Here is a 22,689-nt window from a genome sequence, read left to right on the forward strand (position 1 = left end):
AATGTAGAAGGCTGTAGAAGCTTGCACCCCAGGGAGGTCACTTTGGTGCTGCTAACACCGCTGTTTGACTTCACCCCTGGAGACACATGCCATTGTATCTCGACAATAACTTGTGTATATGTATTGCAGAGATAGTGCTGGTGGATGGATGGTGGCAGTCAGCACTGCCCAATCCTCTTCTAAGCTAAACTAATGAAGAGTACAGGAGAACTGCAAAACCTTGGCATATCTGCTGCATTGAAATGGCAGTAATTATTGGGCCTATTTGGTATTGATACCAAATGCCCATTGTTGCGTTGTTCACTTAGGTCCTATCTGTACTATACACTTAAAGCAGTATCCTATCACCTTCATTTCCCCCAGCTACAACAAAACATGTCTCTACTGCATCATACTTTACAATCTAGGTAGGCGCTGCAACTTTCCAGCAGTTTGACTTCACCATGAAGGCAGATGGATGCCAACAAATTCAGACAGTCATGGGATATGTAGTTGGTAAGGGTGTTTAGACTTAGGGGGCTCTTTTTCCCCTCCCAGTGCTAATTTGCATTGAGAGTGTCTTTAAACCACTTTTGTTGTCCACTGACATTACCTTACCATTCTTAAGTTGGGAATAGAGTAGTTGCTTTGAAAAATGATAATCCAGCATCTCTGAACGACATGACCAATCCAATGACGTTGATGTTGAAGAATCATTGCCTTGACACTGGTGATCTTTGCTTCTTCCCGTACACTGACATTTGTTTGCCTGTCTTCCCAAGTGATATGTAAAATTTTCTGGAAACACTGTGGATGGAATCTTTTGAGGTGTTGGAGATGTCATTTATAAGTGGTCCATGTTTCACAAGGGTGCAGTAAAGTTGGTAGTACAATAGTTTTGTAAGGAAGCATTTTGCTTTCCCTGTGAATGTCCGAGTCCTCAATCGAGAGAAAGCTGGACTCACAGACCTCAGGCAATGTTGAGTTTCAGCATCAATGTTGGCTGTTGTTGAAAGATAATGGCCTAGGTAGGCAAAATGATCAGTATTTGCCAACATTACATCATTAAGTTGGATTTGCGGCGCTGTGGGGGGTGGGTTGTTTTGTGCTTGCTTGTTGGCATAGCACTTTGGTTTTTGGGATGTTGAGCAATAGGCCAAGCTTTCCGTAAGCTTCTGTTCAGATATTTAGGATGGTTTGGAGGCCATCTTATGAGTGTGCACGCACTACGTTGTCATCAGCATATTGAAGCTATGCGTATGACTGAAGGCATGGTAACCTTACTCTTTGCTTTGAGCCTACTCAAATTGAAGAGCTTTCCATTTGTTTGATATATGATTTCTACACCGGTGGGGAGTTTCTCTTCTACAGTGTGTAGGATCATGGTGATGAAAATAATAGTGTTTATTTATTATCATAGGAAGTGGGATTGATTGTTAAACCGTTCTGATAGCGGAATAGGGGGTCGTCTTCTGTGGGAATAAAGTCAGCTCCCTCGAGATTCCCCCTGTCCCAACACCAGGAGCAGCTCGCACACGACCCAGCTTGGGCTGCCATGTGCGGAGCCCGTTATCTCTCCCCCTGAGGGGTCAAGAGATCAGACCCACCACGCGGCTTTCAACCTAAACGACAGGGCGCCTTGCCCCATCAGTTATGGTTTCGCCCACCTTTTCCACTCGCCAATCCCGAGCGCGCTCTTGCCCGCAACCTCCAACCAGCACGCGCGCGGCGGCCTTGGGGCGTAAGCTAATACCGGGAACCAATAACGGCGGAGGCGGTTCCTCGTGTGGCTCCTCCCCCCGCCTTCCTTTCGGCGGAGCTCCTGAGGTGAAGCCGCTGCTCGCGCCCCTTTGCCAGAAAAGCGCTGCCGCCGCCTCTCCCTTCGTGTAGAGTCGTTCTCTGGGTCCGCTCCGTCGCTTTGCTTTTCAGCTGCGGAGGGAGCTGCGGCGCTTTCGCTTTCCCCGACTCCGGGCTCTCTCTCGTGCGATGGCGCTTCTTACCAGCTTCCCTGGCGGGGGGCGGTTTCCGTCCGCGCTGCTGCTGCTGCGGCCGCTGCTGCTGCTGTTTTCCTCGCTGTCCAGAGTTCACGGTGAGGTGAGGGGGCTTCGGGATGCCCGTCTGTTCTTCTGTCAAATGGGAGGCGCCCCGCCTCCCTCTAGAGACGGATCATGTCCGAGGGCGAAGCAAGGCTTTCTCGGGGATGGCGAAGGCCATTCCCGCGTCCAGGGCAGGAGGGAACTTGGAGCCTGCCTGTGTTTACCTGAAATTTGCTCTCTTTTCATTCCCACGTGTTTGTTCTTATTCTGCCTTCTGTGGCAACAAAGATCTGCTCCGCCTTCGGCTGTGACAGCACTTCAGATATGTGGAAACAGCCGCCACGTCTCCCCTTAAATCTTTCATCTTCCAAGGCTAAGCATCCTCTTTCTATTGCGCTTCGTAAGACCTTTAACCATGCTGGATGCCTGACCCTGTTCCTAAGACCAGGAGTGCCAACTTGAATAAAATATTGGTGGAGGGGCATGTAATTGATGATGCAGTGCACACACACTATTTGAATTGCAATGTTCATTAACTTGGGGGGCAGCCCCCTCAAAAATTTTGGGGGGCACAAAGGGACATTGGCCCTAGGAGTTGGATCCTACCTCTGGGATATATGAAGTGTGTTGTAATTTTGTGCAAGCCCAGAGCTTCCCTGACCATGCTGTGGGTCCTATTTGCTTTCTCTTCCCTTTATCTCATATTGTTTTGGAGTGTCAGGAGCAAATAACAGGGAGCCTCCTTGACTAATGCCAGTACTAAGATAGGTTGTGAGGCAGTGCTAGATTGTAGCTTTCAGCTCTGGAACAAGCGGATCAAAGGGTATGTTATGTAGCAGAGCCATCTAGGATCACTGCATGTTCTCCACCTCATGGGAGGGCTGTTAATGCAGCATTACCAAAGCCTCCCCATCTGATGCAAAGACATTTGCTGTCAATCCAGTGTATTCACAACATACTTTGATTTGAACACTGCAGTAAACAGCAGACAAATAGTAAAGAGTAGACAAACACCAGGCCTGTCCAGCAACATGGACTTTGTAAGAATTTGCAAAACAAGATCTCTCAAAAATGCAACACATTCACACATACAGTGGTACCTTGGTTCTCAAACTTAATCCATTCTGAAAGTCCATTCCAAAACCAAAGCGTTCAAAACCCAAAGCGCACTTTCCCATAGAAAGTAATGCAAAAGAGATTGATCCATTCCAGACTTTTAAAAACAACCCCTAAAACAGCAATTTAACATGAATTTTACTATCTAATGAAACCACTGAGCCATAAAATGAAAGCAATAATCAATGTACTGTAGTATAAAATAGATAAGGCATTATTGTAGTTGATAAAAATTAAAATTATTTTTTTTCTTACCTGAACTGATGATAGTCATTGTTTGGATGGGGGGCTTTTATCCATCTCCGCAGTCACACAATCAATCAATCAATCAATCAATCAGTAAATTAACTGGGTTCAACACAATCACAAAAAAACAAATTAACTGAAAAAGCCTCAAAAACAAAACTCAATCCGTTCCAGAAGTCCATTTTACTTCTGAAATGTTCGAAAACCAAGGTGCAGCTTCTGATGGTTGCAGGCGCCCTGGAAACAATAGCCGACATCCACATTGAATGTTTGGCTTCTGAAAAACGTTTGAAAACTGGAACACTTACTTCTGGGTTTTTGGCATTTGAGAACTAAGGTACCACTGTATAATTATCAAAGGTAGTTGCTCTAACTAAATGGTCATTCTACTTATACAGAGCAATGGATGGAACGGCAGTGATGGAATATTCATATTGTTCCTTTGCCTTCTGAGCTTTTTTACCCCTAATGAAATGTGGTATTCTTCCAAGGAATGTTGTTCTGGGACTGCTCTATTACTTAATCTGCTATTTTAAGTCCTGTTTATTTAAGATAGCCATGAATAATTTGACCTGTTCTCTCCTTTCATCATTTACACAGAGCTAACATTTATACAGTTATTCATAGTTTGGAACTCAGTATATCACAAATAGTAATATTGTGTGACAGTTTCCATCCATAAGTCAAAGTAGGAGATTTCTTCATAAAAACTGCCAAAAAATGGTATGGTATAGAGTTGCAGTTGTGTTCTTTATCTCTTCAGGGTTTCTAACACCACTCAAGAAAGAGTAATATAACCACCTTGAATTAGCACCCTCTATTTGTTTCCATCTCTTCCTTCAACTGAAGAAGTGTGCATGCACACGAAAGCTCATACGAACTTAGTTGGTCTCTAAGGTGCTACTGGAAGGAATTTTTCTATTATTTTGTTTTACAACTTCGAAGCACAACATATGGTGGTATCTTTCTGCTCCCAGGATTGTCCTGCAACAGTGAGAAGTAGGGTGGGACAATACAGAGTGAAAATGTGACATCATGTGTTATTTTAAAACAGATGTTAGACAAGGAAAGGAAGACAGCACAGCAGCAGCTGCATGGGTCTTAAAAGATCTAGTGCTGCTTTTTTGTGTTCCAGATTGTACCCCCATCCCATGATAACATAAAAAAAATAGTTACCATTTAACACCGGATCATTGCTCTATAGCCACTGGTTTGGAATTAAAATTTACTATATAAAATATTTATATTTCAGCATTCAACTGAAGTTGGTGGTTTGCAGCATTCATAATGAACAACATTTAAAAGAAAACCAACCCAGGAGAGCAGGTGCCTGGTGTTGTGTCTGCCATAGTTTGTCTCACACAGATTCTTTCTCAAAGGAATAGCTCCATCATGGGGAAGGAGACAATCCTTCAGTTGCTGCTACTGTTTGTATCTTTCTCCCTCTATCTCCTGTTAGGCATTAGATGCTGGTAACAGGTGTGCCACCCATGTGGTTCTCACAAGTTTGTTTAGATGAAAAGGCAACCACTTATTTTCCATGTGGGTAGCAGGTGGTAGATAAGGCTTCCATCTGAGCCTCACTTATCTGTGAACAAGCCCCTTAGAATTCAAGAGAGCTTACATCTGAAGAGACATAGTTATGATTACTCTATGTCTTACTGCTGCCCGTCTTGTTCCAGCTTCTGCTCTGCAAATGAACTCCCAGAGTCTATTGGAACATGGGCCTATAGATCCCAGTAAAGGAAAATGTCATAGAGATTTACGAATTATCTACTCCACTCCAATGAACCTTGTCTTCTCTCCTATAGCTTCAGAACTTCCTCTGAATTTTTATTTCCAAGTGATTGCACCCATCCACATGTAGCCAATGCTACCCTAAGGAGCGGGGATCCAAAAGACAGTTATCCTGCTGGGACTGTTTTGCGCTACCGTTGCATTGCAGGTTATGATCCTATTCCTGGAGAGACTCTTTTTCTTACATGTCTTGACACTTCAAAATGGTCAATAGAAAATCCTAGGTTTTGTCAAGGTAAGTTTCACTTAATTAGCTGAATAGTTAAAACTGTTGAACTGCCATCTTAGATCAGGTATCTTGTTTGAGGACTAGAGGAGATCCAGAGACTTCAAAAAGATCCACAGACTTCAAAAAGATAGAAAATATTAGGGTATAGAACATCGGAGACTTAAATTGGGGAGATGTAATATTCTGAACATCACTCCTAATGATGAACTCAAGTGGTTAATGCCGTTAGGGTCTGTAGACACACGGTGCTTTTAAGAAACAAGAAGAGAGCAACAGCCTGTTTGGAGGAAATATTACAATGTTGTAGTAAACAAAATAGAGTTTTTAATGATCTCAGCTGTCGTCTTTTTGATACTGGATATTGTCAGCAGTAGCAGTCCAGAAACTTTGAACATCTATATGCCACAGGCAACAAAGAGATAAGTGTCCATAAAGCAAAAAAATGGTCTCACAACTGCTTTCAACTCATGAAGGAGAAAAGAAAGAACACCAATGTCTGCATCCATCCCTAAAGATGACATTATTGTGAACCACCAGTTAAACAGGATATTGAATTAAATGGATAGGTTTGATCTTCTTGCAGTCCATGGGACTCTCAAGAGTCTCCTCCAGCACCATAATTCAAAAACATCAATTATTCTGTGTCTGTAATGTACCTTTTTATTTTCTTTTTAAAGAAATCAAGGCTACATGTGTTAATGCTTGTTTTGATTTCCTCTTAGGACAGCTATGTCCTCCTGTAAATATAGCGAATGGCAGAGTAGTAATACCAAGCGGAGGGCGGCTAGGTGATGAAATAACTCTAGGCTGTATTCAGGGGTGAGTTGTAGGTCACCTTTTGTACCTACCTAGCTTTGTTTAGAACTCCTGGGAGGGGCTCATGACAGAGACATATTAATTGTTAAAATATTAGGCTAGGTTTTTGACATTAATTCTTGTCTAGTCTGTGTTATATTTATAATCATGGGTGTCCAGGGAAAGGGTGAGATGGGGAGTAAATACTCCAAATAAATTATTAAACGCAACTGAGCAGCACCAGAGATCAGGTTTCTGGTTGGTTTCATAAATGAACAGTGGCAACCTCTGGCTTCTGAGAAACTTGTATTCAGGTCTTTCATTTGGTTCTTTCTCAGTGGGTGAAACTGCTGCCTTTCTATGACTAGACCTCACATCTGGATATGTTTCCACTCACTGGTGGAATCCGCAGTTATTTCCCTGGCTCCTTTTACTCCTTGCAGCCCTTATTAAGTGCACTGCTGCTTCAAGCAAGTTGACCGTTCTCTGTGCATCTCTCTAAAAATAAAATAAATGAAATATGGCAGAATAACGATATTAGACCACACTTGAGGGTTTCCATATGCCCCGCTAACTTCCCCTTCTCTCCAGCAAAATAAATATACCGTATTTTTCACTCCATATGACGCACCTAACCATAAGATAGACTTAGTTTTTAGAGGAGGAAAAGAAGAAATGTTGTACTAAACTACCTTTAATAAACCACCAGTCCCACCGCCGCCTCTCGCTGGGGCAGGCACAGGAGGCACAGTTGGGAAAGGTGCTGCGCTGCTTTCAGACTGCTCGTTCCTCCCCCGCCCCTTTGCTGCTGTTGATGGCTGCAGTAGAGGAACGGGCTGCTCGTTCCTCTGCCACTGCCGGGAGCCATGGCTCAGGCGCAGAGGCATGCCTCCGCTTGCATCTGCATCTGCAGCCGAGGGATCCCGCTGTCATCCAGTGCCTTCGTTCCATAAGACACACAGACATTTCCCCTTTGTTTTTGAGGTGACACACTACTCCCCATCTTAGCTGAATGTCAATCCTGGATTACTTGACTTGTATCTCAAGCACTTCACCTTGAATTGAGGAAGTCCACTATGATGAAATTTGAAATTATAGGTTGGTGCTTACGAAGGCACTATGTCCAAGCTACTGGCATTTTTATGTTGGTGTGACTTTTTCTGGGCACTCTTTAACAAAAAGATAATTTCTTTGCAGTCATACCCCAGGTTACAAACGTTCCGGGTTACAAACTTCGCTAACCCGGAAGTACTACCTCGCGTTACAAACTTTGCCCCAGGATGAGAACGGAAATTGTGCCTCAGGCTAAGAATGGTTTCGGGTTCAGAACGGACCTCTGGAACCAATTAAGTTTGAAACCCGAGGTACCACTGTTTCTGGAATTAAATTAAATTAAATTGCTAGCTTGTCTCAACCTAGACTGACAGCACCCAGAGAAATGGCTTTTTCAGTTGCACTGCTCCACCTATAGAATCCTCTCCCCAGGAAGTTTCCCTTGCCCCATTTTCACATTGTTTTAGCAGAAAGTAAAGACCGCTTTACCAGCTCTCATTCAGTGAACTGGCTTCAATCCTACTGTTATTATATTCTTGCTGTTGTGTTGTTTCTAACTGCTTTTGAACTGGTGGTGGTTAGTTTAATTTTTTTCTGTCAACTAGCAGAGTAGCGACTCTGTAGGATGGGATATAAATAATCTAAATAAACCAAGTATACTGTATTTAAAGATATGTTTTATTCACACACTTTTTAACCCAATTCACTAAAATAAAAGATTTCTCTTTCCCTTTAGGTACAAATTGGTAGGTGAAAGGACTCTTCGATGTGTGGAAGTAGCTGGCAAACTTGAATGGCATAAACCACCTCCCATTTGCCGTCGTAAGATGAGTTGTTAATTTGAATTTATTTAATTTAAATTCAACGTGCTACTGTGTGACTTTATTTATTGCAAAAGTGTAAGTCTCCTCAACCAATATACAAAGTTCAGGATGCTTTCTGATCATGCTCAATATACTCACGATCATGATTGTTGCCAACTAGCTGACTTCATTTGCAGCTTTCCCCAGAGCAGGAAATTGGTGTTCTCAAATAACCCATTTGTTTGCAAACTCACACATAAATGGGAACTGATATACAGTGGTACCTCAACTTATGAAGGCAATCTGTTCCGCGGTGTTCTCCGTAAGTCGAAACCTTCAGATGTCGAAGCGTCCATTTTGTGAATGGGCAAAGGACGATTTTGCGTTTCTGCATAGACGCAGAACGCACGCTTGGCAAAAATACCTCCGGGTTTGCCGACTTCGTAAGTCGAAACCTTAGGAAGTCGAGGCATTCAGATGTCGAGGTACCACTGTAATTGGTATTAGATCAAGGAAGAGTTGGGTACATAAGGAATTGTTGAAGTCATTCAAACCTCTGCCATTCCCTACAAATGGATATGCTCCACCAGGAATCATAACACAGCCTGATCATTAAGCCACTTTTCAATGTTTCTTGGAACAGAAAGGATTTGTTCCGTTTAATCTAGTATTTTAGTGGAAGTAGTGTAAGCAATGTTGCTTCATTATGCTTATTCAGACAAGAGGATCTAAGGGAGTAAAGCAGTGCATATAGAACATGCACACAGCACTAATCCCACATTCTGCTCACTGAGCCACTGGTGAAAGGGGTTAGTTTGGGGAGCACCAGAAGGTCGTCATCTCTGTGGTGACCTCGTAAAAGGGGGCAGAGAACCATGTATGCCACGTTGAACTTGGAGTAAAGGTGGGATAAAATGTAATATGAATTAAATAAATTCAATTAAATAAAAATGAATTAAATAAATTAAATTTGACTACAGCACATTCCATAATGCCTCAACATTTTTGACCTGTGTTTCCTGGGCTCACCTTTTGGCCTGGGTGCTTAACACTTAGCAATGGCTTGAGGAGCCTGAATTTTCCCCACCAAGCAACCATGTGGCAGCTGAATACTCAGTTGAGGTTGACTTTACTACTTCCATCAGCCATTTTGGGTGTGTGCCCTTTATTTAAGCTTTTGAACATCTTCCCTGATATCTATTTTTTCCAGAACATTCCTTGCTCTGGAGGTGGCACTGGGGCTTTGACAACTCCCTCTGTGAAGTTTCAAGTCCAGCTTGCTTCACAGAAGATCCAGTTTGCTTTTGAGGAGGTTGTAATACCTTCACAGCAGTCCACTTTAGTTCAGTGTTTGGGTGACAGTTAAAATGGATGCTCAGGCCTTGAATTATCAAAAGATTATTTCATAAAGTGGAACATCATTTAAGTGAAAATAACTTTAATCCAAATACACTCCTAACAGAGATGCTTTTGCAATTGTAGTCCTACTGAACTGTTGCTAATGTTGCTTTTGATCCCCAGGAATCCGATGTTACGACCCTCCAACCATTCTCTTTGGCTCACACAGTGGTCGACCTCATGAAGAGTATTTCTATGGCTCAACAGTGACATACACTTGTAATGCAAATTTCTCCCTTATTGGAAGCACGACTAGTACATGTTCAGATTCTCTAACTAGTACTTCTGGAGTGTGGCTCCCAGCTCCACCTAGATGTAGAGGTGATGGAGATTATGTTTGGTATCTTTGATGTACTATGTTAATGTAATTTGTGTACAATGGCTGGTGAATGGAATTATTGTTAGAATGAGCGAACTTTGCCATCTGCTAAGCACTGTACTGCTGCTGTTCAACCTGTGAGGTATTCAGTGGGATTGCAAATGATTCCGTGTGGGAGATGCAATAGTATTGCCCCCTCAATGAGTTGCTTGTTTTAACCTGAGTCAGTTTGAGAGTTTATGGTCTAATCCAGGCATCCCCAAACTTCGGCCCTCCAGATGTTTTGGACTACAATTCCCATCTTCCCCAACCACTGGTCCTGTTAGCTAGGGATCATGGGAGTTGTAGGCCAAAACATCTGGAGGGCCGCAGTTTGGGGATGCCTGGTCTAATCTAATCCAATCAAAATAATCACTATTGTATCCCACTGAGAACAAAGGAAATTAGATTTAGTTGTGAGCAATTTATTTGATTAATTTCATTTGGACTTGGTTTGCCTTTCTACATTCCAAGGGCTCTCTGCAGTATCTATACCAGGCATCCCCAAACTGCGGCCCTCCAGATGTTTTGGACTACAATTCCCATCTTCCCCAACCACTGGTCCTGTTAGCTATGGGTTCATGGGAGTTGTAGGCCAAAACATATGGAGAGCCACAGTTTGGGGATGCCTGATCTATACTAAACAAATATTGCATTCACATGAAGTAGTTAGTATATAATGAGCTAACTTTACACATAGTATACTGGCATAATACTATATCCCATATATCAGCCTGATTAGGAATAGCCTGCATAGATGTGGTGGTTGTTTAAGAAAAATATTCAGTGGGTCACAAATACTTTAGTGAAATAACTTCAGCAGATGGTCTGAGGGCAGATGATGCAGTCATCTTTCTGTAACTAAGCAGATCTAGGAAGGCAGGTTCTGCCTGTACTAAGTAGATCCACACCATTTAACATAAAAATCTGAGGCATTGGAGAACCTGATCCCAGAATTGTATACGGCTTTACATAGTTCTTAGCAATTTCCAGAAAGCTTTCCCAGAAGTGCAACTCAGCCAATTTTAATTTTTTACTTGCAGTAATGATGTTATTGTTTCTAGAAGTTAGTCTTTTGTATCTTATCTGATTTTATCTCCTTGTACATCACTTTGATAGTTCCTATCTCTGAAGCAGTTTACAGATTTGAAGAATAAATAATTCAATTTAATTGATATGATATGCTTAAATGGATCAGTTAATTACTTTAAGCCTGCAGGAATTGAATCAGTTTTTGTGTGCCCACTTCCAATTTCTCCTATGCAGCTTATGCCCCCCCCCCAAACCCCCAAAACGGTGTGGTAAGAATTTACTTCCAAACCACCTCTTAATGGTTCATGCCCACATGTGGGAATAGCACCTTAAAGAAAATGCAACCAAGAGACCTATACAAGCACAGCATCTGGTAGAGACCCAGTTTATTAGAGGAGCTACAGCAATAAGGGGGACGTGGGTGGCGCTGTGGGTTAAACCACAGAGCCTAGGGCTTGCCAATCAGAAGGTCAGCAGTTTGAATCTCCAGGATGGGGTGAGCTCCCGTTGCTCAGGCCGTGTTCTTGCCAACCTAGCAGCTCGAAAGCACGTCAAAGTACAAGTGGCTAAATAGGTACCGCTCCGGTGGGAAGGTAAACGGCGTTTCTGTGTGCTGCTCTGGTTCGCCAGAAACACCTTAGTCATGCTGGCCACATGAGCCGGAAGCTGTTCGCCGGCTCCCTCGGCCAGTAAAGCGAGATGAGCGCCACAACCGCAGAGTCGTCCGTGACTGGACCTAATGGTCAGGGGTCCCTTTACCTTTTACTATAATAAGGCAGCCTCTTCAAACCAAGGGCAGCCTCTCCAAACAAACCACAAGTAAATTTTGAATTCTCCCACTTCTTTTTTCTGAAGTTTGCTTAGTTTTCAGCCACTCTTCTTTCTTGCCTTTGCAACTTGGTGAGTGTCTGAGGTGAGATGGACAAACAAGCCACAGTTAAATAAAAAGATGCAATTGCAACAAACTGAAGTTTATATGCTAATAACATCAGACTGTAATTTATTTGCAGTAGATAAACCATAGTGAAGTCCTTGTGCAGAGTTTAATCAGCCATGGATTAATAAACAGGTAGATTTCTAAATATTGCTCTTCTCTTTTCAGTGATCCGTTGCGACCGTGAACCTGAAATACCAAATGGAAGAGTGATAAAAAAGCCTCAGCGTCCTTATACATATGGAGTTCGTGTAACTTTTGTATGTGATCCAGGATACGTTATGGTGGGCCAAGACACTTGTACATGTGGGCCTGACCATGGATGGATTCCTCGTTTTCCAAAATGTGTCAGGGGTAAGTATCTTACTACACCTAATTGGGTTCCTTGGGAGGAAGCATAGGGTATAAATTCATTAAATAAATGTCAGAGCTATTGTGTTGCACTTTACTGCACAACATACTTATTTCTTTGCCCCCTCTGTTTTCTACCACCAATGTTGCCACCATCCATCCAGATGGAGGTCCCTCCCCCCAAAAAATACTTCTAGCACAGGTGAGTTATGAAAAAGCAGGGTGGATTTGATTTAAATTAAGTCACTAGTCAGTAAGACTTTATTTAAATCATTTTTTTTACAGAAAGATTCATTTTTGCTGGTATAATCTCAAAATTTGCAACCAGATGAAGGTTTCATTTTGGAATACTACATTTTCAGAGTAGTTTCTACAGTTATATCAAAAATTACTGATTTTGGTTATACTATTCGAAATATATAGATACCGGTAGATTATTAAATTATTGTAAGGTTTAATAAGTTAACTGTTTATATTTGGGCAACTTTTCTGCTGTACTTTATTGGAATGAGAAAAATTAAAAAATAACATTTCCTTAATAACAATTTAAACATGTTAATTAAAACAATATAGCATATGTCCCTATGTTTGTTAATTGATGTGGTTAGAGACTTTATTGTTTGGACAATGCCAGGTGAGCCCTGGGAAGACGGACTTGGAAGCAGTGAACTCTTTATTAGTTGACTGGCAAGCACTTCAAGGTCTCGCCAAGGCATCCAGGTGCCTATTCTATACAGTAAAGTGTTAGTGCAGTTGTTGAAACCCAGAGGGATTGAGAAGAGGTTGCCAGCCTAAGTGCCTTCAGCACTTGCCTCAAGTCTGAGTTGTGCAAAGATTTCAGGACTTGTGGAGTATTCTGCTCACAAGGTTGCACTTTCATTTTTACTGTTTCACACTTAGCTACTTGTGCAGATCTATTCTATTCCAAACAATGTACTCATTGAACCTCTTGGAACTTAGCATTTAAGAGGTAACGGTTTGATTCTGGGTATATAAATGTGCAAAGGAACAATGGGCCAGTGACTCACTCGTTGTTCCTGCTGGGGGTAGGAAGACCAAGGGGCAGAAGGATTGTTCTCCATCCCCACCCCTGCCATCTTGACCCACAAAAGAAAGCCTGCAATTTTGAAGTGCAATCTTCCTTCTTTTGGTGGTGGCAGCAATGTGAGCATGGCAGTGATTTCTTCTTTGGGCCCTTGCTGGCTTTGCTCACTCCACCAGCCTACTCAGACATTTCTCTCCTTCATTCTGTCCCATCTCCTGCACCCTCACTGCTAGTGGCGGCAGCAGTAATGGTCATCCTTGAAGGGAAACTCCTCAGCAAAGTAGAAATCTTATATCGAACAGGTGGAAAGCTTTTTAATCTGAGTAGGCTGAAAGCAAAGAGAAAGGTTAGCGTAACTTCCATCATAGAGCTTTAGCATTCTGATGGCAATTTAGTGTGTGCACACTTAGAGGATGGCCTCCAAACCATCCTAAATATCTTTGCAGAAGCTTATGAAAAGCCTGACCTGTCGCTCAACATCCAAAAAACCAAAGTGCTGCACCAACAGGCACAAAACAACCCATCTGCAGCACCACAAATCCAACTCAATGGTGTAACATTGGAAAGTGTCGATCACTTTTCCTACCTGGGCAGTTATCTTTCCACAAGAGCCAACATTGATGCTGAAATCGAGCATTGCCTGAGGTCTGTGAGTGCAGTTTCTCTCGATTGAGGACTCGGACATTCACAGGGAAAGCAAAATGCTTGTTTACAAAACTATTGTACTACCAACTTTACTGCATGCTTGTGAAACATAGACTACTTATAAACGCCATCTCCAATTCCTCGGAATATTCCCTCCACGGTGTTTCCGGAAAATTTTACATATCACTTGGGAAGACAGGCAAACAAATGTCACTGTACTGGAAGAAGCAAAGATCACCAGTGTCGAAGCAATGATTCTTCAACATCAACTTCGTTGGACTGGTCATGTTGTGTGGTTGCCTGACTATCGTCTTCCAAAGCAACTATTCTGTTCAGAACTTAAAAATGGAACGTGTAATGCCAGTGGTCAACTAAAGAGGTTTAAAGACTCTCTCAAGACAAATCTTTAAAAATGTAGTATAAACACAGACAACTGGGAAACACTGGCCTATGAGTGCTGCAATTGGAGAACAGCCTTTACCAAGGGATAAATTATATAATGAATTTAAAAACTCTTCAGATTTACATTCAGAAAAAATCCGGAAACCTTCCTTCTTGGAATAATGCCATTGGAAACAGGAAAAGATATAAGACCATTGTTCATGTACGGAACAACGGCAGCCAGAATACTAGTGGCGAGAAAATGGAAAAACGGAACAGTACTACCGATAACAGAATGGCAAATATTAATGATAGAATACCTCGAATTGGCAAAGATGTCAGGGAAACTAAAAGGGCTCTCTAATCAGAAGGTATATAGAGAAAGGAATATGTTTAAAGAATATTTAAAAATATATTATTCGAATAACAACCTCTTCGTGGAACTGTACTGAATCTTATTGTCGCGGTCACCCTGACCTGCGCAGCACCCCCGGACGTTTAACTGTCTATTGATGACTGCGCCAACGACACGTGGAATACCTGCTGCCACCAACCAGTATTCTAACTGGCACTTGTTAATCACTTCAGACCAGGATGTTGTTTGAAATAAAAATATGTTGTTTTATTGTAAGTACATAAGCGTAATGGTTTCAGTAATATTCTTATTAACGTTCCAAATAACAGGTGTTTCCTATACCGGCCTATTACCGCAAATTATAAATATTACCGGCCTAATACCGCTAAAGTCAACTAAATGGTTCTGCAAATAAAAGCACTCAAACTCTCTATCCTGACTTCTCAATATCTCACCACCTATGCCTGCCCTCCGTATTTAAACCAGCTCTATCTCTAACTCTCAACTACCGACCAACTGACTACCTGACCAACTGACTACCCGACCAACCGACAACTCCAACTGCCTCCAGGGGTGGGGTTTTTATACCCATCCAGAGCCCACCCCCTTGGGTTCTAACTGTTCTATTTTGTTAACCCTTACTAACCCGGCCTAACTCGATGCTGATCGCTACACTTATAAAGACTACAAAATAAACAAAGGCAAGAACATTAAAAGACTAAATGAAGTGATAGAAGAATGTGCGTTAAATATAAGGAAAACAGAAAAACACAAATACAATATGAAGAATTGGAAGTTGGTTTTATTTATGAATGTAAAATAGTGTTTTGTATGATGTTTTGTTGTTTTTTTCGTATTTGTTTATAATCTGTTATTCTTCCTTCCTTCCTTTTCTTCTTCTTCCTTCTCCTCCACCTTTTTTTCTTTCATTCTCGATTTGATGTATGTATGTATCTATTTTTTAAATCAATAAAGATGATATTAAAAAAAAGAAAAGAGGAAGGCACGTTTGGCAAACCCTCACCATGATCAACTCCCACCCAGAAACCAATGTCCCCACTGTGGAAATACGTGTGGATCCAGAATTGGCCTCCACAGTCACTTACAAACTCATTGTTAAGACTGTGTTCATGGAAGACAATCTTACTCAGCTATGAGTGATCGCCAAAGAAGAAGGAGGTCATCCTTGACTACTTGAGGCTTGACAGGCATATGTCAAGAATGCTTTGATGGTGTTTCCTGCTTGGCAGGGGGTTGGACTAGATGGCCCTTGTGGTCTCTTCCAACTCTATGATTCTATGATTCTACCTACATGCTCTCAGTCGCCAGTCTCGTGATGGACAAGTACAATATAGTATTAGAGAAAAATGCAGATAATATCAGACATTAAAAAGAAAGTTGGATTATTAAGAAATGAAAATATAAGTAACATCAGATTTATTTATTTTTTAAAAAAACTATTTTAATTTCCTAAACCTGATTCCAAAGATGACTTGGTGTCCTGAGACCATATGGCACCCTATATGGGCTAATTTTGAAAGAAGGCATTAATGCAGAGCTGTCAGCACTTAAGTTGATATCAGTCTCTTTATACACAGGGGGAACGCCTGGAGGCGGAGGAGGAGGAGGAGGAGGAGGAGGAGGAGGAGGAGGAGGAGAGACCCTAGGCCCTGAAAATGGTAAACATTTGCTTTTCACTGTTGGTGGATACATTTTAGGAAGTGGGAAGTGAGCAAGAATTGAGTTTATGGATAGAACCAGAGTGGAGGAAATGGACACTTGTCAATATTTACAGAGATAAGTCAGCAGAAAGAGGATTAATTTTATTAGAAGAATATCGTGAGGAGACTTGGGTACATGGTAGTGCAGTAGTAGTTTTGAGATACTGGAATTTCACACCATAAGAAGAACCTGCAACAGAATGTTGTGGTGCATGGCCTTCCTTCTGAACGGTGCCTATGCAGAATTTAGCAAGCTATTTCCCCCAGTCAATGCATTCCATTTCCCTTGTCCCGTCCCATGTTCTGTTTATCTTTTCCAGCTGTCACTCTGTTCAACCGCTGTTTGGCCTGCTCTTTCTTCATTAGTCTATGTTTTGAAGTGGTTGCCTCTTTAGGTTTTCTTTTCCCAAGCATGCAAATATCTCCTTCTTGTTTCACAATGGATATTCTGGCTGCAGTTCAGTAGGCACTCAGCCATCTGAGTTTGCATTTAGGTTAAGGCAAACTAGGTGGTTCAAGGGCAGCATGATCTACCAGTTAATTAGCACCCAGTGAGCTGGCGGGTTGCTGGGGACCGAAAAAGCACCTGGTTAACAGGCTAGAAAACAAACAAACAAATGCAAGCTTAAATGAATTCACTTCAAAAGAACACAACTGATAAGATAAGCTCTGAACCTTCAGTTTTTACTGCGTGTAAATCTCCATCCATGTTGTGTTTGCTGCGAAAACAAAACTGAATTCTGTCTGTGTGAGAAAGGAATCGGAATCAAATGAAAGGAATTGGACAACCATCTTTTTCTTTATTTCTCTTCTTAGCTTGCTTTTCTATTATCTTTAATTCTTGTTTTCTCTCTGCTAAGTTTATCTATCTATTCATATATATATATGCTTTTTGAAGTTTCCTTTCTTGGATTGATGAAGATACACACAGGAAGGTGATGGATGGAAGATGAAGGGCCCTGCTTAAGGGGCAGAGGAGAGGCTCTCCCAGGGTGGGAGGCTGCAGGAAGAGGAAGAAAGCCCCACCCATGTGAGAGCTGGGAGGGTTCACTTCTGTGTGTGGAATAAAGGTTAAGGTATAATTGTGAGGACCTGGTATTTCTCTTCTTTTCTTCTGCTACTTTCCTTTATTATTCATTATCTTCTTTTTTTGGTTATTCTTGCTTCTCTCCTATTTATCTTCTTCAGATTAGTTCAGCTTTTATTGTATTTTATGTAATAAAAAAGGATAGAAGGGGAAACTGAAATGAGAAAATGTCAGTGGGAAAGCTAATGTACAGAATTTGTGAGAACATGTCTTGTGGTAAAATGTAAGGGAGAAGTGCAAGCATTTGTTGTTGTGTCAATAGATGTAAATTTTATAAATAGGACATATGCTCCTTATTTTTTTGTTTTGGTGCAAAGTTTCATTGAGAGAAACTAATCTACAAGAAATAATATAAAAGGAAGAAAAGAGTAAGAAAACTACATCATCCTTTCTCACCACTGTATCTTAAATATTATCCCATTATCTAATGCTTCTTGGGTATCTCAGATATCTTCTGACTGCTTGGTCAACTGTAATCCAACTCCTAAATCCACTAGTGTCTGAAATACTTTTTTAATGCTGAATTTTCCCTTGGAATAATAACTCAGGAATTTTGAGGAGTAAATGCTCTGAGGGTTTTTCCCTTTACACTTTAGTTCTTTGTGGGGCTTTTTTAGAGAGTCCTTTAGCTCTGCCTTGCTTTCTGCAAATTGCGTAACTTATAGAATGTTGTTCTTTGTACAAAGACATCTCTTTTATTGTATAGAAAATTCAGGCAAAGCTTTCCAGTTTACTTTGCTTTATTATTCATTATCTTCTGCTTTTCATAAATTCCAAAGCAGTGGTTATGAACTGGTTGGGCTGGTGCTGTGATGTTTTTTATTGTAATTATCTGTATTTTAATAGGTTTCTTTCTCTCTCTCTCTCTCTCTCTCTCTCTCTCTCTCTCTCACACACACACACACACACAACACACACACACACCAGTGTTTAATTGTTTTTACATGACCCTTTTAGCTGTTTCCATTTTATCTGTAAGCTGCCTTTACTCCCTGTCTGGGGAAAGGCATGTGTGACGATCACTGTAAAGTCAGACCCGGTATAGAAGGGGTTAACAGGTAATGACAGTTAGAACCCTAGGGGGCGGGGTTAGGAGGACTATTTAACCCACCCCTGGGAGGTAGAAGGGAGTTGAGTTGGGGGAGTTGCATGAGGGTTGAGTTGAGGGAGTTGTGTGGAAGGTGGAGGAGGGTGAGGCATTAGGTGGTAGGTAATCAGAAAGGATAGAGTGTTTGACGGTTTAGTTATTAAAGGTTAGAGGTAATAGGCCGGTATAGGAACTGTTATATAAGAATTCAGGAACTTAACTATTGAAACCATACGCTTATGTACCATTTCTAAATAAACCTCTTTTGTTCAACCATTATCCTTGTCTGAAGTAGTGGATAGTTACCAAACTTATTACTGGTTGGTGGCAGCGGTATAATAAAGTGGTTTGTGCAGGAATCAACGGACCGTGAAACGTCTGGGGGGTCCTGTACAGGTGGAGGCAACCACCACAGCATGATATAAATAAATATAAAAATAACAATCCCCTCTTTTTTATATGAGCAGGTCCAGGGACAGTACCTCCTGGAGACAATACAGGTACAGCAGAAATGTTGTCATGACAGCAAATTTATAAGCTTTACAGTTTTCTTTGCTTTAATTTAAATTTTCCTATACTATTTTTATGAACTGGTGAGGCTGCTGCTATGATGTTTTTTATTGTAATTATCTGTATTTATAATAGGTCACACACACAATATTACTGTTAAAAAATTTTACATGTTTTTTTTAACTGTTTCCATTTTATCTGTATGCTGTCTTGATTCCTTGTCTGGGGAAAAGGTGGGATATAAATATAATAATAACTAGTGTATTTCAGCCCGTTTAATAACGGGCGCTAGAACATCCTGGAGTTCGGAGAGGCGCTTGTGCAGCGCTTCTCCGAACCCTGGGACCTGTCCTTGCTGTTGGCGGCAGGGGGACAGAAACGGAGGAGGAGAAAGCGCTGCGTTCTCCTCCTCCGTTCCTCTCCCGCAGCCGCCGACAGCAAGCAGACATCCCAGGGTTCGGAGAAGCGCTTGCGCAGCGCTTCTCCGAACCCTGGGACCTGTCCTTGCTGTTGGCGGCAGGGGGACAGGAACGGAGGAGGAGAAAGCGCTGCGTTCTCCTCCTCCGTTCCTCTCCCGCAGCCGCCGACAGCAAGCAGACATCCCAGGGTTCGGAGAAGCGCTTGCGCAGCGCTTCTCCGAACCCTGGGACCTGTCCTTGCTGTTGGCGGCAGGGGGACAGAAACGGAGGAGGAGAAAGCGCTGCGTTCTCCTCCTCCGTTCCTCTCCCGCAGCCGCCGACAGCAAGCAGACATCCCAGGGTTCGGAGAAGCGCTTGCGCAGCGCTTCTCCGAACCCTGGGACCTGTCCTTGCTGTTGGCGGCAGGGGGACAGAAACGGAGGAGGAGAAAGCGCTGCGTTCTCCTCCTCCGTTCCTCTCCCGCAGCCGCCGACAGCAAGCAGACATCCCAGGGTTCGGAGAAGCGCTTGCGCAGCGCTTCTCCGAACCCTGGGACCTGTCCTTGCTGTTGGCGGCAGGGGGACAGGAACGGAGGAGGAGAAAGCACTGCGTTCTCCTCCTCCGTTCCTCTCCCCCAGCTGCCGACAGGAAGGACGCGCACACTCTCCCCCCCCCTGCCTCCTCCAACCGCCGCTCCTCACGGCCAGGGAGGGTTGTGAGGAGGCCTTCACCGGCCTCCACCCTCGCTTCCCTGACGTGCCCTGCAGTGAGGCGGTGTCCGGCAGGAGCGGCGGTTGGAGGAGGCAGGGGGGGGGAGAGTGCGCGCGCGCAGTCTCTGCTGTCCAATCCCTGTATCCCTGGGGCACATGCGCAGTGACCCAGGGACACACGGGACAGCTTGGACGCAGGGACATCTTGGACATTATTATATAGGATAATAATAATAATAATAATAATAATAATAATAATAATAATAATAATCCCCTCTTTTGTATAGGACCGACACACAATCCAGAGACGCCTGCTGGAGATGACACAGGTAAAGCTCTATGCTGGAGATATGGCAAGGACAATGCCTACTTGAAACATAAGTTTGTACAGTGTTGTATATGCACTTTGTTTTGGGAGGAAGTGCTGGACTGTATAACTATGACTATGCAGAAAAAGCTAAACCTTTCAGCAAATAATATTCTTTTGAAATATATACCTATTGCATGGAAATTAACAACCGGACAATGGAAATGGATTCTATTTGCCCAAATGGTGGCCAAAGAGACTGATACTGATGAATTGGAAGAATAAAGATAAGATTCCTTTCAATCAATGGATTGACAATATGACAACACTCGTGACTTATGAATGGACATAGACTTTGGGGGGAAATGACAACATTTGAACTAAGTTTATACAGAACGTAGCATTAATATCCACATATTTATTAGGATTATAACGTATCCTATTTATTTAAGTATATATGGGAGTATATTACATTGCAACTTCTACACATATTTGTTGATTTTTTTAAACTCACCTTTCCTTTCTTTTTTCTGTCTGTATTATTTTATTTCTTTATAACTGAAATTCCTTCAATAAAATATTAATACATACAACATAGAGAGAGCCACAATCTGTCACAATTAAATTGCTTCAAATTTTAGCTCACACTTTTAATTTTCTTCTATTCTAGAATCTGAATACACCACAGCAACTATTATTGGTAAGTAATTTAGTGTACAATTAGAGTACACTAGAGTACACTAGTGTACAATTTAGAGTACCGGTAAGTTACTTTAGTGTACAATCGCTGCTCTATTGTATTTTAATGCCTTGTGCATTTCACTAACTTTTTTTCTCACATTTGTGGTTTCAATGTTAAAGACTGTTACTTAGAGAAAAAAATGATTCTTTATCAAATATTCTTAGGGTACAGACAGATATATTTTGTCTGCCTGCCTGCTTGCTTGCTTGCCTGTCTGGTGAGGCCAGCTCTGCTTCCTCCACTATCTTTGCTCCTATAATGTACATAGCTGTCTCCAAATTCAGCACAGACTTCCCCCATGCTGTGGCTTTTAATGTTCTGGCACCTGGTGTGACTGGGGCTTTTAAAAAATCCTCAGGAGTAAGGGTGTCTTGAGCTTAGGCATGCCAACCATAAAGGGCCTAGTGTTGAGGTGCTATGTGTGTGAGACACATCACATAGCTAATGGCCAGCTCCTTCAGAGTGCTTGGTCTCCACTGCACATGCATGGCATGTGATACGATACGTGTGACATCACACGCATGCTGGGGCCCCTCAATCTTGGGGGCAACCTGGCAGCTCTGCTTCAGCTTCACACACTGCTTGGGTTGGAGAGATGCTCTTTGATTGTCATTAGGGCCGCTAAGTCAGCAAAGTTGACATCTGTTAGGGGCCGGAAGAACTCGTTGCTGCAATCAATCTCTGAGGACAACTGCACATCTGCCCCCAAAAGGGTGACTGCAGGTGTACAGCGGACTTGCTGCTTGAAGTACGTATGTGTCTAGAGACCTAACAGTACCCAGTAGCACATGAACTTATCCACCTGAGTGACTTTAATGTCAATAGAGCATTGCAAGGTCTTGTGGCTTCTATTGATACTATTACTTTTTCTCAACAGAAAAATAATTACTTTGTCTCATTAATTGGTACTACAGTATATCCTTCTCTTTTTTCCCTTCAAGGATGTCTCACGGTTCTTATGGTTGTGGTTGTTGTAGTTGCTGGAATGTGGAAAATAAGATCTTACATGAAAACTGGGTGAGTCAGCCCAAGAGAAGCTGTCCCTGATTCTCTGTAACCTTCTTGGTTGCTGAGTGAGCTTCTATAGGCTTCTTGACTTCTACTTTGCTCACACATTTCACATCCATGTGCTTAGTGTTCACAAAGGGCTTGCACATTTTTGTTGAATAGTTGCACTAATCTGCTAGCACAGAATAAAAGCTAACTAAATGTAAGAGATGTAGGTACTCTTTGCAAGGAATACCTCTGCTCACTCAGAGATATTTTTACAGTCCTTTATTATTTACATATATACATAAGGAACAGAACATCTCTCACGCATCTGTATCGTCGGGATCATATCCGAGAAGTAAACGTTGGCGGCGGCTCCTCTAACATAGCATTTTAAGTTCCCTCCTCTCCTGAGCTGAGGGCGCCTGTGTGTATTGGAGTGGTGTTGGGGCTCTTCATCAGCATCCAAGAGATGTCTCGCCTCCCGGCAGGTCCGTCTCTAGGCCTGGGCTGGGTGGCGCAAGGCGCCAGGGCGCCTGGCCACCAGGGACGCGGAAGGGGCGCCGAATGGCTGGTGCTTGGGA

At 42.4% G+C, this 22,689-nt stretch overlaps 1 protein-coding gene across 1 annotated transcript in view; it reads left to right on the top strand.

The window, feature by feature from the left end:
• Window positions 1–22,689, top strand: part of LOC118088520 (membrane cofactor protein) — a gene marked incomplete at its 5' end in the record, with an annotated part of 83,174 nt that overhangs the window by 52,691 nt on the left and 7,794 nt on the right. Inside the window, 9 exons of the mRNA XM_060277481.1 lie at window positions 5,189–5,409; window positions 6,126–6,222; window positions 7,988–8,073; window positions 9,576–9,773; window positions 11,945–12,130; window positions 18,916–18,948; window positions 20,354–20,395; window positions 21,044–21,073; window positions 22,057–22,132. Of these exons, the coding sequence (XP_060133464.1) occupies window positions 5,189–5,409; window positions 6,126–6,222; window positions 7,988–8,073; window positions 9,576–9,773; window positions 11,945–12,130; window positions 18,916–18,948; window positions 20,354–20,395; window positions 21,044–21,073; window positions 22,057–22,132 (969 nt within the window). The remainder of the gene's footprint in view (window positions 1–5,188; window positions 5,410–6,125; window positions 6,223–7,987; window positions 8,074–9,575; window positions 9,774–11,944; window positions 12,131–18,915; window positions 18,949–20,353; window positions 20,396–21,043; window positions 21,074–22,056; window positions 22,133–22,689) is intronic.

This window comes from Zootoca vivipara, chromosome 7 (assembly GCF_963506605.1).
Source record: "Zootoca vivipara chromosome 7, rZooViv1.1, whole genome shotgun sequence".
NCBI classification, from domain to species: domain Eukaryota; kingdom Metazoa; phylum Chordata; class Lepidosauria; order Squamata; family Lacertidae; genus Zootoca; species Zootoca vivipara.